This window comes from Condylostylus longicornis, unplaced genomic scaffold (assembly GCF_029603195.1).
Source record: "Condylostylus longicornis isolate FDR11 unplaced genomic scaffold, ASM2960319v2 ptg000028l, whole genome shotgun sequence".
Classification (NCBI taxonomy): domain Eukaryota; kingdom Metazoa; phylum Arthropoda; class Insecta; order Diptera; family Dolichopodidae; genus Condylostylus; species Condylostylus longicornis.
Window position 1 is genome coordinate 5412598 of NW_026577997.1, and position 16629 is coordinate 5429226.

General features: G+C 21.9%; 1 protein-coding gene across 5 annotated transcripts in view; it reads left to right on the forward strand.

Moving 5' to 3' along the window:
- The first annotated feature begins 331 nt into the window (after positions 1-331).
- Positions 332-16629, forward strand: part of LOC129607633 (phosphorylase b kinase gamma catalytic chain, skeletal muscle/heart isoform) — a 48300-nt gene continuing 32002 nt past the window's right edge. For 3 of the 5 annotated variants that reach the window (XM_055518757.1, XM_055518756.1, XM_055518759.1), the window contains exon 1: positions 332-591. In XM_055518757.1, coding sequence (XP_055374732.1) covers positions 494-591 — 98 coding nt within the window. In that variant the 5' untranslated portion in view covers positions 332-493. The remainder of the gene's footprint in view (positions 592-16629) is intronic. The other 2 variants (XM_055518760.1, XM_055518761.1) reach the window with 1 other exon arrangement.

Here is a 16629-nt window from a genome sequence, read left to right on the forward strand (position 1 = left end):
AATATTTGAGAAAATAATATATTTAATTTAATTATTTAAGAAAATTTAAGAATATTAAAAATAAAGAAATCGGATAATTGCACAGTATACTTATAGTAAATCTTCAATTTCAAACAATAAATTTTGCCTATTAAATTTTCATTGTAAGAAATTTCTACATACATACATATGTACATACATATTATAGCTATAGTTTATAATATATTCTTCCAATTAGGATTATTTAAATTAATTTTAATTACATAAATTAAAATATTATAAAATAATATTTATAAAAAGTCAAATTGACTATAAAGTGATACAATCTTAAATTTATTAATAATAATAATTAGAATAGAAGAAAATCAAAAAAATAAAAGAGAGGCTAAATTTTCATATTTTCTAAGAAAAAAAAAATTCAAAGTTACCTTATTAGAATTATAATTAAAAATTTAATATTTAATATAATAAAGTAAAAAAAAAAAAAAGAAGGAGAAAACAAAAAAAAAATAAAATGGGTGCAGAAGAAGAAATTGATGATGATATTCTACCCGATAAGGATGCTGCTAAAGGATTTTATGCAAAATATGAACCAAAAGAAATTCTTGGCAGGTGAGTTCTACAATAAATATTTAATTTCATATAGCTAGGTTTGAATATTAATTTATTTATTTATATATATTTCAAAGGAATTAAACCATAAAATATTTTTTAATATTTCTTATGTAATCTTTTAGGTTAAAAATTTATTTACGATAAAATAAACAAGTGAAAGGCGAAAAAATAATTTTGAAAGCAAAAATTTATTTATAGCGGTAGGACCTACCAATTTAATTTGTTTACTTTTTAATTGAAGAGATTGGGATGACATGTGTCTTTTTTTGATTATAGTATAACTAAGTACATAGCTATATCTATGTAATTTTATATTTTTTAATATCATATGCGATGAAATATAACTTGTAAAAACTGGATTCGCTTTTGTGTAAATTTGGGTAGATACCCTGAAGAAAATATTTTTGCGTATATACTTGGGACCGGGGTAATACAAGTGTGATATGGCTGGGCTACAGTAACCCATGGTTTGGCTGCAGTGGTTGGAAGGGAGCAGTTCCTTTGCTCATATTCCTCTTCATTAATATATAATCTACAATAATATTCTATATTTATATTTATACATCAACATAATAATATGTAGGTCTACGTCTAGTTATAAATTTTCAATAGAAAAATACAAACTTTAAATTTAATTATGTTGACATTTTAAATGTTCTCCTCTATTTTCCTTTCTAAAATTTTCGAATAATGATATAAAAAATGTTTTTTGTTGAAAATTTTGTTATATTCTTTGATTTAAAAATAGTTTTCTTTTTTTTTCTGAAAAGTTTTCAAATATTTCTTTTATAATTGGTGTATTTTATATTTTTTTCTATGTAAGTATATTAAAAAGCTTTTGGCAAAAATTAATTTAGAAAATTATTCTTAAAAAACTTGTTAGAGAAATAGAACATGTACATGTGTATGTATATCTACTCAATATAGAATTAATATGATTTGGTTCAATTCATATACGTGTAGAATAATATAATTTGTTAAAAGATACTATAACATCACTATTAATTAAATTATAATACTGAAAATATTTTAACAAAAAAATATTTGTACATAATGTATATTCAAGGATTATACGGAACAATATTTTTAAGTAGATAACCTATTATACTTAGTAGAAAGTGAAAAATAATAAAAAAGAAAAAACAATTAAAATGAAAAGGTTATAATTAATTTTTTTTCAAATTTAATTAAAATAGGAATTTAAATCATTTAATTTTTGTTTTGCTTTTCTATCTTGCCACCAAATACCATTACTAAGTATCAAAATTTTTAAAATATTATTATAATTTTTCTTTATTTTCGCTCTACTGAAAAACTAAATACTCGTATATGTACAATTCATTACTCAATTAAATGTTAAGTATAACACCATTGTTTAGAAATTGTTTTTACTTATTGTGATTAATATTAATCAATTCTCTTCAACACGACTTGATGTGATTTTAAATATGTAATATTTCCACAATAGGTGCTACATTTCTTATTGTATTAAGTGCTTCGTAAATTTTAACAGAGAAGGTAGCTGCATATGTAGGGCCCTACTTAAATATATTGCGAAATATATTACAATGTCTTAATATACCGTCAAGAAAGTTTTTTATGGCATATTGTCAAGAACTGTTACATTTCTATTTTATCTTATTTAACACCAAGTAAAAGTTCGGCACAATTCTCTATTGCTATAATTATTTGCTTAAATAAATAATAATTATTTTTTTCAACAATAAGATTAAATACCTATTTACATAACTTTCGAACTGTGATTATTATTAATTTAACTAGAAATTGTTTTTGAATTAAGAAATAATTTGATTTCATCAATTGAATTCCAGATATACATATTTTTATAACTATATTAATGTTTATTTTAAATTTCCTAAAAATTTAAGAAAATTATAATTTATTATTAAGCAATTCGTTTAAACACCTATTTAGTATTTCCTCCAATAAATTAAGTAATAGCTCTATACGAAAAATCTATTCCAAAAAAATTTTAAGCTTGAAACATTTCAATTATTACAATTATTGTCAATTTTCTTTTATATTATTTTATCAAAAAAAAAAAAAAAAATAAGACAACAAACCTAAACCCTATTGTTTCTTATTCTTATTTACTTAGATAAGTCAGAACAAACTTGATGGGTATCTACACTTTTATATACTTAATAGATTTATAATTGAATCTATTTATAAAAATGTTTTGATATATTTTTATTATTATTTGCCTTAATATATACATACATATGTATAAAATTATATATCATATACATATGTATATTTACAAATCAAATATCAACAAATCATTAATTTAAAATAATTAAGAATAAGTAATAAAAAATTTCGAACCCGGCATCTGACGTGAATAAAAATATATTTGTAATATTGTGATTCGACAAAATTTATATTGAAAGAAAAGAATTACAATTATTGTTCTTTTGTTTTTTTTTTTATAATTAAGTATTTTAAAAGAAAAGAAAAAAATAATTTTAAAAATAAAAAATCGAAGCAAAACAAAAAAAAAAATAGTCAATTAATTTTAATACAAAAATAATTTGAATGATGAATTTGCATGCATTCATTATAAGGACGAGCCCACAAAATTAAATAAAAAAAAAATCTTTTTTTTTTTTTATATTCTAGATATTTATAGTTACCCTATATTATAAGAGTATATTTATATATTCTTATACATTTATATTTGGCTGATATTTAAAATATGCACATATACGAGATGTACTTGCATACTTATATATTCAGAATTTTAAAAGCTGTAAAATATATATACTTAAGTGTATTTATAAATAAAAAATTCATACATCTTACATTATTTTATTGTCTGTCTTATTCAATGTCAGTGAATTTTTTAAAATAAAAAGAAAAAAAGAGAGGGGCACGTGCTTAAATCTTTTTTAAATAATTTATTGTCAATCACGTTTTTTTTTTTTTGCTTCTCTTATACTTGTATTTATTAAAAGCTTATTTTGTAAAATGAACAAAAAAAAAAATTATGATATAACATAATTTTATACAAAAAAAATCAAGACAAAATAACAAAATGAAAATTTGTTAGATTGAATTGAAATTTAAAATAAAAAAAAAATAATTCAACTTTATTTTTTTCTCTGTGTAAGTAAGTACATTATTGCTACTAATTTGTGATTTATTTGCTATTTCACTGACAAAAAAGAAAAAAGAATTTTTCTTTTTTCTTCTCGATTTTTTTTTTTTATAACAAACTAAATTAACACATACTTACTTACTTATTTCGTTATTTAAATTTTATTTACGTCAATTTTGAATAAATTAACTTAAAGTACTTTACTTATTGATGACGATCAATATCGATCACAGGAATTTTGACGATTACAATTGATTGCAGGAAATAAAAATTTAAAAAAATAAAAAAAAAAAATAAATTTTGTTTTTTTTTTTATTTGGTATTTAATTTTTTTTAAATCCGAAAAAAAACATAATTATTTTAAATATTTTCAGTATTTGTAATTAAGTAATTTATTTTTGAATCATAAAATAATTAAAGTAAAATAGCCCTAATTACATTTTTACAAAAATAATGAAAATAATTTAAATAAAGTACTCGTGTCTAGTACCTGCTTTGTTTTTTTTTTTTTGTTAAGAAAATCAGATGCAAAATTTTTTCGCTATTTATCTTTTTCTTTTACAATTTTATTTTTATTTTTAATTTAAAATTTAAATAAAATATTAATTAAATTTAATTTTTGGATAAATTAATTTTTGATAAGAAGAATATTTCAAATTGGATCTCAATTTTCCTTAAAATTTCTCAAATTACTTGCATAGAAGTGTGAAAATTTCTTTGCTAAAAAATTCACCCATATTCTGTTATTCGTCTCACTTAATAAAAGTTTTATAATTTTCTGAATAAAATCAATTCAAAAATTTTTTAATAATACCCCAGTAGCTTCACGTTAATCCGTAATAATTTCAAGAACGATCCGAATAGCAGAATTTTATGTAATTTACATATTACTTACATTTTATTATTGTAATTTTAAAATTGTTTGTGAAAGTGAAATGTTGTATTTAAGTATAACCTTTACTACTCGTATTGCCATTACAATTATTACTATACAATAAATAGAAAGTTGTACTTATTTACATACATAAATTCAAAATATACAATGTGTTTGCCTAAGGGGCATTAAATTGTTTTACTAATTACTAAACCTTAAAAATTTTAAAATCTTATTAAAATAAGTAAGTTAATTATTTTTTTTTTTTTTGTTATATATATGAGTGCACATAAAAAGTTTTAAATTTTTGAAATTCAATATGCGTTTGAAAGGGCCAAACAATTCTAAATTATTAGAATTTAAAATTAAATTAAAATTTTAATTGCATTTCTTTGTTTTACAAAATCTACTTGTTCTAAAATCAATTTCTAAATTTCAAGTCCAATTTTTATCAATATTTACTATTAAATATTGAAAAAAAAAACAGACAAAACAAAAAAACTATTTTATTAATTTTTATTAATTTGCGAACTTTTTCCTTCAAAATATTTTTTTATGTATTCAAAACAAAACAAAAAAATGTTTTGCCTTCAAACAAAATCCATTTAAAAAAATTAGTTCTTAAAATAAAATTCAAATTCATAAATTAAGAAAAAAGCTTTAAAAATTTTGCGTCGCAAACTTTGCAAAAAAATATTTTATTTTTTTTTTATAATTTGATATTTTTGATATTAATAACTTTAATAAAAGAAATATGTAGATTGAAACAAAATCATTTTGAGATCGCCTGATTTTCAAATAAGAAATCATGAATAAAAAAAACTGAAATGTTTGAGTTTTTTCTTATTAAATGATAAATAATTAAATAAATATATGAATAAATAAACAAAATTATGTATAAATATTTTTTTTTTTAATTCTATTTTTATAAAATAAGAATAAATTTTTTTCTTACTGTAGATATTTGAGCTTTCGGCGTTATGTACAAAGTATATTTTATGCGAAATTTCTTTGTGAATTACATAAAGGAATAAAAAAAAGAATAAAATAGCAAAAAATATAATAAAAATTAATTATTTAGCTTTTTCTTATGAAATTTGACTCCTTTAATTCTGAAATTCTGTGTTTGATTTAAAATCAGAAATTGCGTTATTAATTTCTGTTCAATTTTTAAACAAGAAAATTGTGTCTCCTCTTCTTATGGTACACACATGGTACCTTAATTAAAAAATTTAACTTAATTATTTGTTTGACTAACTAAATATGTAACGTTATTGTGCGCTCTGTAATAATTTCACATATACTTACTTATGTACATATTTACAATGTTCAATCATTGATATATTTTATAATACAAGAACTACTGGAATATTTGGTCGAGCAAATTGTGCTAAATTATGCCAAATGTAATTTCATTTTATGCCGAATGAAAGCTGTTTATAAAAATGAACAACCTTAAAAACTTTTTTTTTTCAAAGATTCTTTAATGGTTTTTTCAAAACGTTATTATAATTAATCTTTAAAAAATTCTGCCAAATTTAGCATTAAAAATATGAATATATCCCAACACTGTATACGAGTATATAATTAATTACAGTTATGTTATATTGTAAGTAAGTTCTAAAAAAAAAATATTTTTGCGTTTGCAGCTGTTAATGACCGCTGCTTTTTATTTTTTTTTTTATTGTTTTTTGGTGGCGACCTCAAAAATGTAACTAGAAATAGATTTATTTTCACAATAAATTGTTATAAATTAAAATTATTAAAAACATATGTATGTATATGGCGTCTCAGATTGAAGCTCATAAAAAATAAATTAATTTGATTTTTTATTATTAAGTATGTATTGCTTTTTTATTAAATAAGTCAAAACATTATGTTTGATGTAATATAATATATGTACATATGTATGTACATGTACGAATAAATTAGTATAAAGCTTAACTTGGAAAATGAAAATATACATACATATGTATGTACGTATGCCAGTAACAGAATATTATTTGTTGGTAACGCGAAAAGAGAGGAATTAAATGATATTTTTGGAAGTCGCAAATTAGTTTTAGTAAAAAATTAAGTTAATCAATATCAAAATATTTTGGTAAACTTAAAATTGCACACCAAATCTCAGATGACGTTATATTTGTAATATACATAATAGATGTCTTGCATCTTGTTCAAAGCAGTAGTAAACTTGTCAAGTATCGTATTTCTTGTTTTAATTCATCAATTTTCAATAATATTAGAAATGGATTATGCATGCGGTTTATTTTTAGCACAAATAAATTAATACACAACAATATGCAAATTTTACGAATACTTAAATACGCTACTCCATACTGCATAATGCGGCGATTGTAGACAACGCATTACTTTATTACTTAATACTTCTTATAAATACGAAATTTTTAAATGATAAAATTTCATTGATGCGTTCTTTCGTACTCTCATTATTAATCATTGTTCTCTTCTTTTGCTGTAAATTTTTTTTCTGAATATTTTTTTTTTTTTGTTTAATTTTAATTTTTTTTTTTTTTATGGGGACTTTGAACTTGACCTATTTTTGTTAGTGGACCGAATATATTTTTTACGATATTTTATATTATTTATATTCTAAATTTGATAGCAAATTATTTTAAAAAAATTTAATTAAAAAAATAAAAAAAAAAATTAGGTTAGATTAGATTATTAAAGTAAAAATTTTATAAATTTTTGTTTATGATAAACAACAAAAAGTAAATATGTATGTACATACATATGTGAAATTTTAATGTACATATGTATATGTATATTTTAGACAATGTATTTTACGTTCTTGCACTCCCATATATGTATATGTGCATATGTACGTTCATACGATATCAAAAATATTTATTGTATTTCTTGTATATTATCTATTTTTTCATACAAACTTACATAATTAGGTATGTAGGTATATATACTTTTTATAGAATGAACTATAAACATTATGTATATAGGTATGTACATATGTACGTATGTATGCTCTTAGAAAACGATTATTTTTGAATTTGATTTCCTTATAGTTTTGTTTACTTAAAAAAAAAAATTATTTTTACAGTTATTTGTTATATAAAATTTGTTTCTATTATTCGTCGTCATTTCATTGTGTGCCTCCAAAATTTCTTATTTATTTTCCTTGTTATGTGTGTATGTATTAATATTTTTGTATGCAGATTTTAAATGAAGCGAAATAAAAAAGGAAAATATAAGTGATATATGTACACACATATGTAAATTTTGAATAATACTATTTGTGTGTAATATAAAAAAAGAAAAATTAATATGAAAAAATATTCTCTGTTATACAACTATCTAAATATCTCAATTTACTGTATTCCACTGTCATTTTTTCTAAGGTAATTTACGTATTGGAACAAATCTAAGATTAAATCTACGATAAAATTTGATGTTTTTTTATTCATATGTAGTATATATGTACATATACATATGTATGTATGTACATATATCAGATTTAAAAATTTTTCTCACTTTTTGTTAAAATTTAACAATTTGCTAAACGAAAATTGTAACCTATGTAAATAAAAAAATAACTAAATCTGACAGCAAATCTTATGAGAATAGAGAATAGGCTATACTCTCACTTGTTGACTCCTAAAAAACTTATTTACGTTTTTTACATATACATAAGTATAAGTAATAATTTACTGATATATAAACATGATGATGTGTGTATATAAAGTACATTTCCGAGTTCTGTATACATATGTACATATGTATATACGTATGCACGTACATACTTACTATATACAAATAATTTCGTATATGTAGTTTTATAATCTTAATTAAAATGTTTGAATCACGTGAATAAATTATGAATTTTTATTCGACGTAATATTCTAAACTAGTCGAATCTGATTTAAACAGCCAATACAAAAAATATATGTACCTACTTATAATAAATTCCGTAACTTCCGTACTGATACTTACTTATGTAGGTATATCAAATACTTTAAAAATACATTATAAAGTCTTTGCTTATATGTAATTGCTAAATTTTTTATTGAAAGGATTAGAAATACCTAAGCCAATTTTAATATCATATGATTAATGAAAATTATTATTTGGCAGGGAAGTTGGAGAAATAAGACCAATTAATACTCTTAATGTTTTGTCAAAGTTGATCAAATGAAAATTTCGTGCAATTGGAAATTAATATTAGAAATTAATTTTAATTGATTTATTTTTCTTTATTAACTGCTTGTAATACAGGCTTTCTGCTTTTCTTTTACAGTATTACAGTGATAATTCAATTACAAAATCTATACTTAAATATAGAAGTTGAAAATCGTTTTAAAAATGAAAATAACTAAATAATAATTAAAAGTTAGTGTTTGACAGAAATATTTTGAGTAAATCTTCTTTGCTTTTGAAATTTGAAGCAACTTTTAAGAAATCTTATAAAATTATCAAAGTGTAAAAATAAATATTCCTCTAAGAAGCTTAAATAAATTTAAATAATAACCCTATACTTAGTGTACTTAAAACTTAAAAGATAAAAGTAAATTTTTACCGCCATATACTTGAGTATTACCCGTACATAAAGTCATTTATAAATGGATTTAAATAATTATTTTAGAAATTTTATGATTTATTTCGAAAGAAAATAAAAAAAAATAATAAGTTTTGCAAATAAAATGTGAAAAGTATGCCATAATCGAATTAAAAAATTAAAATGGAATGCAAACAAAAAAAAAAAATTAAAAAATAAATTTATAATTCAAAAATGTCCTACTTTTTTAAATGATAGAATGTCTTCTATATAGAATATATATTAGGAAGGTATTGTTTTCACCCGAATGCGAACGGAGTAGAATCATCAAAAATTTAATAATGTGCCACAAGTCGAACCACTTAGAGGGCTCTGACTCGAAACTACTTTCATATACTGACCACATACTGAAGAAATCTTTCGGTGCTGAGGCAGGTCAAGGAGCTTCTAAAAGAATATGAGCAAAAGCGATTTAAAAAAATTAAAACGTTGTACAAGAATCAGATGAGAATATAGAAGAATTTAATTGATAAGATTTTGAGTTTTGAGATATTTGCAGATTCTGTGGGTACACATTCTGGGGGAGTAAGATCCTCTCGCTCATAGGAGAAGGAAAATACTAGGAGGCTTTGTTCTCATGACAGAGGAGATACGGTCTTCCGGGCATCAAAAGATTTCCGTCCATCACAGGGTTTATTTTAAAAAAGCTCACAATGGTTCGATAATATGCTGATCATATCAAATTTGTTTTTTTTTGTTCATGATGTATAAAGAAATATTTCTAAAAAAAAAAATAAATAATCAGATAATAAAATTAGAAATTGTAAGTACTTAAGTAACTAATATTCATTCAATATTCATGGTGTCAATAGCTTTTAAATTAGTTACATAAAAAAACTAAACCAAATTAAATTGAACATAGAATTTATTTCAGAACATAGAATGGAAAAAAATTTATGATTCTTGACAAGTAGTTAAGTTAAATATGTTTCTGGGTAATCGAAAAATATAACGGAATGGAATTTCAATTTACACAGTATTTGAAATTATTTTAATAACCTATATTCAATGTCAAAAATCGATGTATTATGTATGTATGTGCTTATGAATACGAACATTCGAGTACCAGAATTTCTAGACTCTTCCTAGAAAAATCACATACCTATAACAAAAATATTTTTTTATGAATTTTAAACATGTATTTTAGACCGGTAATGTTCCCTTTGGTTTGACAATATGTTTGATATATTTTCATTTTTAAATGTCAAACAATTAATATAATAAAAATACCTATGTATGTATGTGATTCGAAATTTAAAAAAGAGCTTAATTTTGTTTTCTTTTGTGGCTCACATTTATATTGGCATTAAATTAAATAAAATTAATTTAGTCCATTATTCTACTAAACACTTTATTGTACGATAAAACTGAAATAAAGTGACAAAAATATAGAAAAATCTGTGTCATAATCTAGTATTTTTTCTCTATTTTAATATATTAATGGTATATGTAAATAAGTATGTGTAAATAAAAGGTAATTAATTTGAAACCTTATAAAAAAATTTAAGATTTAAATAAAACACAAATAGAAATTTTAGGTCCAACATTAACATGCCGATGTACGATAAAAGGTTTATTGTGTTTCAGTGAAAACAAATTTTTTGCATACTTATAGGATTATTTAATTACACGCTAAATATAATTATGTATATACATAATATGTATGTATATATGTGTCGACAAGCAAATTCTATCAGTATTAATGATACCTAAAGCCATATTCAACAATTAAAATATGTATGTACATATGTATATTTATTGCAACAAAACTGAGGACATGACAAGTGACGTATACATATTTATGTACATACATATTTATTATCCGAAAGAACTCAAATGCCACCAATCGACTATATTATGAACTATACATTTAATGTATAATTAGATTGTTTATATATGTAAAATATATAAAGTATGTATACGTACATATATTATTTGGACGTAAAACAATATTCTTATTTTATGTCCGCAAAAATTTGACGTAATATGAATAGACGTCTACGGAACTTTTAAGTTATATACTTTACGATTTCATTTTATGACTGTGTAAGTGTACACATATTCCAAAATCAATAAAAATATAGAATTAATCTCAAAGAAACTGCTTTGTTTCCAAATTCAATTCTAAAAATTTTTGTATACATATGTATGTACATACTTAGTTTTTCCTCAATTGATAATCAAATTTTTATTTTTACTTGTGCTTTTTTTTTTTGTATTAATAAAATTGCAAAATTAAATTTTTGAATTGGAAATACATATATGTATATATGTATTCTTATATTATATGGATTGACATATTTATATACACATATGTATGTATAGCATTTTATATGAACATTTATAAAAAAAAAGAACGAAAAAGAAGTGGGCGTGATTGTTAAATTTTACCTAAACAAGTAGTGAACTTTGTTATCAGCAATTCGTTATTGATAAAAGTCTGTCAAAATATGTACACGTTCTAAAAAAAAAAGCTATCAATTGACATGGAATTTGAATGACAACATGCGTAAGTACATATACATACATAGATATGTATGTACATACATATATTCATGTACATAACCTAACTGTACAAATTTTATTGCCTTTTTAGAAAAAATGATAAACGTGAATAAGAATGTGATGAGTAAGTGATGAAACCGGAATTTAATTTCAAATAATATTTTTAATATTTTGCGTGCAAGATTGTTGAAATATTTATTTTAATTTTGCTTTTGGGGTAATAAAAAAATTTTGAAGGCTAATAATAATTTTGATTTTATTTTTGAAAGGAATCAAAATATTTTAGTAGTTTTTTTTTGTTATAAAAAATAAATTATTAAAAATTACGAGGAAAATTTTTTTAAAATTTTTTAAAATTATGTATTTAGAGAATTAGAGGGTATTAAAGTGATCCATATATGTATGTATGTAAATGTCAGTTTTGATTGCAAATACCAAATATGTATGTAAGTACAATGTTTTAGAATTTACGCTATGCTAAAAATATTCAAATTTTCGGCGAAATATGAGCTTGTTATGTCGCATTTTCTCCAGAATTCCAATTTTACTCAACCGAATAAAGGTTAATACTGTTATATTATAGAGGGTACATGAATTTTTGTATGTACTTACGCATACATAGGTATATGAATATTTTTAAACAGTTCTCCGTACAAACGTAAATTCAGGAATTTAATATGGCAAAAAAATCTGGGAAAAAACGAGCTAGTATCCGACACTGTCGTTGAAATTGTGGTCTTAAAGTGTTCCACACAAATTTGTTTCCAGTTTTTGCTTAATCTTTTTTTGATAATAATTTTAAAACTATCTCCAAAACTCATGGATCCTAGAGAATTTTAGCAGAGTTAGAATTTTAAAAGGAGAATGTTCCTTTACAAGGAATACAATCGAATCTCGATTAGTATGAAATGATTTTAGTACAAATTTATTTTTAGTACTAAAATTTTAATTAAAAACAATGTTTAATAAAGTTATTCAAAATTTAAATATTTATTTATTGTACAACTGTAAAAAGTAAGAAGCTATAAGCATTCAAGAAAATTAAAAATTTCCTTTTAAAAATTTTAGACTCTTGAACTTACATACATAAAGAGATCAATGATCATTAATTAATTATTTTTTTGTTGATATGTTTTAATAAAATACCTACGTCATACTTAAATATTTTGCAAAAAGTTCATGATCGAACGAATATTGTAAACAAATAAGTATATTTTGCGAATATACTCTCTTGACATACTCACATATGCAAACACGTACATAGGTATAAATATATTTCTATAAAAATATACTCAAATGAATTTAAAAAAAAAATTAACAATTTTGTTGCTTAAAATGATTGATTTTAAAAATTTTTCAATAAAAAAAAAAACATGTGAAATTTTTTGAATAAAATTAAAATGTAATAAATAACAATTTGCATATTCTTTTTTTTAGATGAATTAGCAAATTTTATTAACAAAGTAGTTATAGTTATATACAATAATTTTAATTAAATGCTTCATGGTGTTAGAGAAGTTTTGCAAAATATCAAAATTAATAATTTTTTAATGAAAGAATTTAATTAAATAAAATAGTGGAAAATTTTATGGAATTTTTTTCTTTAGATTATATAAAACTAATGTGAAATTAATATTTAAATACATTAGAGTAATTAATTATTAATAATTTGTAATGCGATTGCTGTTTTTTCCCTAATGAAATCAAATATACTCAAGTATTTTTATTGGCTTTATACTTTCTGCCAATCCTATATTTAGACAAGAGTATTATTTTTCAATAAATTTAACGGATAAATATATGTACATATGTACATTAAAATATAGTAAGAGAGAAAGTAAGGAATTCCTGTGAAAATTGTAGGGGTACACAGCTAACAATAAAATAGATAACTAATTTTTTTTTAATATCCTTTATTATTTGTGAAAAAAAAATTTTTTTTTTATTTGAGGCCTTAAATTTTTCATATACGGAGTGGCCGGGATTCGATTGTATTCCTGACTGACTCTTGAATCACACTGTATAGACTTAAATGAACAAAATATAATAAAGTGTTTTTTTGTTCTTTGAAATTTGAAACTCTAAAATTAAACTAAGTAGTTAAGATATTTTGGCTTATATTTTGATACTTAAATGAAGACTGGTAAGAACAGGTTCTAAAAAATATTTGATCTATTATAAATTTTTGATTTAATCATCAAAATTTGCTTCGATACTTTATACATAATTTGAAAAAAAAAAAGAGTCGAACATGCTTATATATCCACTCGTTTTGGTGGAATATTTTGTTTATGTTCGGCCTTTGTTTTGCTTTTGCCAAATCAAAAATTACAATTCTTGACACTAATAATATTCATTCGATAAAAGTCTTTAACCCCTACAGTCTCAGACTTCAAATGGCGTGCTTGTGTGTTATTTGTTAATAAAGAACGAAATAATCAAATGAAATGCACTACGTTAAAATTTAATTGATTTTTGAAAATTCGTTCATTCCATTCGTCGATATATCAACGTTACTCATTTTGTGTCATGTTAACCATAACAATTTGTTTATTTTACTCCTTTGAATGGCACTCATTGATTTCTATAGTCTCTCATTTTTATTATTGTAATTTATAAATTGTAGATTATGTATTACATATTTACTCGGATATATCATATGCATACGTATGTATGAAAGCAAATATACTTGTATACGTGTAAGTATGTTTATGTAATATGTGAGTATGTCTAGCGAATATATTCGCAAAAGAATAGTTAAACCGGTTTTCTTATTGTATTTTTTAACAAGTGTTTTGATTTATTGGTAATAAAAAATATCAAAAGTGTACCACAAGTTATTTTTATATATTTACCTAAAACTTATTTACTGGTTTTCCAAATTTTTTTTTATTTTTTTGTTATTCTTTAAAGATTACCGGTAGCAAGTTTTATAGGTTATTTTTGTTTTTTTATTATTTCTTATTTAAGTTAAATTGACCATGTATGTAAGTACTTATTGAAATCAAATAATTTTTACTTTCTTGGGTTTGATAATTCAATAAAAATAATTTAATAAGCAAAAAAAAAAATTTGAAAATAATTGTAAGAATTATAATTTACACAGAGAGAAATTTATTTTGATTTGAAAGCAAATACCATAAGTTGAATGAAAAATGGCATACACTTGATTTCTCATTATATCCGAAAATTCTGAGAAGAATTTCCTTAAGTATGATAGAAGAAATACATATTTTCACATGAAAACGTAACCCTTCGGCGAAAGTAAATTAATGATATTTACAATTTAAGTAATATGGTTAATATTTGAACTTGAACGCGCCAAAACCCTAATTTTATTGTAGCATTATTAGGCTGTTTTTGTGTTTTTTAATACTCATACTTATCAATATTTATGTAAAAATATTTGTTTTCTAAAAAAAATGTTCGTATTTTTTTATTTTTAATTGTCTAATAGATGCAATTTTCATATAAATAACAAACAACTTGTAATTATTACACCAGTGGCAATAATGTTTTTTTCTTTATTTAAAATAACTAGAGCAAAATTTACATATAAACATACACGACCTTGTAAGACAATTAAAAAGGTTAATGTTCTTGTTGCTATCATGAAAATGTGATAATATTTCTTAATTAAAAATTTTGACATTTGAAATTTTTTTTAAGAAAAATTGAATTTAAAAGTAAACAGTTTATAAATAAATAGAGCAAATTTAGCGCCAGGTAAAACAAATTAAATTGTAGTTTATTAATTTAAATATAGAAATAAATGTATTACTAAGGGCAATAACGTAATTATTTCATTTAGGTAAATCTAAATGAGTAAATAAATGAATTAATACTAATATTGTGTAATTGAATTTATGTAAAACTATAATGCTTCTTGTAGATGTCGCCACCGAATATCACAAAATGACAACAAATTAAGTAATGTAATTAAAATATAGTAAGTGTTTAATTATTTAAATAGAATTTTCCTATATAGATTAAGAGTTCATCTTTCGAACTTAATAAATTTTACTGTTTAAGTACGTAGGTACACATTGTATTTTTTAACTGTTATATTATTTTTTAAGACAACACAGTTTTACAAATATGGAAAATAAGGGCTTTATTTTCAAATTTTAAATTATTTTTTAAAATTGTAGCCGTTTAACAAATTACAGAGGCCATAATTTAAAATCAATTCAATTACCAATTTAGACAATGCTTACACTTTCCTAAAATGAAACACTTATTCATCTAAAATGTTAATGTAAGCTTTAATAATTTTTGATCTACACTTATTTGCTTACAATATTTATTAATTAATTTAAGTCCATATTCAATATTATCGTGGGTGTGCAAAAATAAAAAAAAAAAAACAACACAAAATTTCTCTTTTCCGCCGAAATTTGAAAATTTCGAACTTTTTGATTTGCTTATTTATATTATTGTTATAATTATTATTTTTGTAATAATTACTGTTATTATTATAATTGTTATTGTTATATTATTAATTGTTATTTTTAGTTTAATTACTCTCATTACTGTTATCATTTTGTTATTGTTTTCGTTTTTAATTTTTTTTTTTGATTTAGTTAATATTGAAATCGAATATTTATTGATTCATCCGGTCAAGGAACTCAATATTATTTTATTTGTTTGTCATTTTTTTTTTTGTTGATTTATTTTTTGAAGAGAGATTCTTTTTTGTTGTTTTTATTGTATGTTAATATTTCTTGTTGAATTTCGGGTTCAAATCGGTAATATGAAAATGAGAATAGTGTGAGAAAAAAAAAATAATATTGCGAAAAATTATGTTTTTATACAAAAAACTTATGCATACCTACATATGTATGTACATATATAATGCATTTATGAACAATAAACAAAAACATGAATTTTGTAATTGAATGTTTTTTTAATAATTTGAGTACTTATACTCATTTAGAATGAAATTAA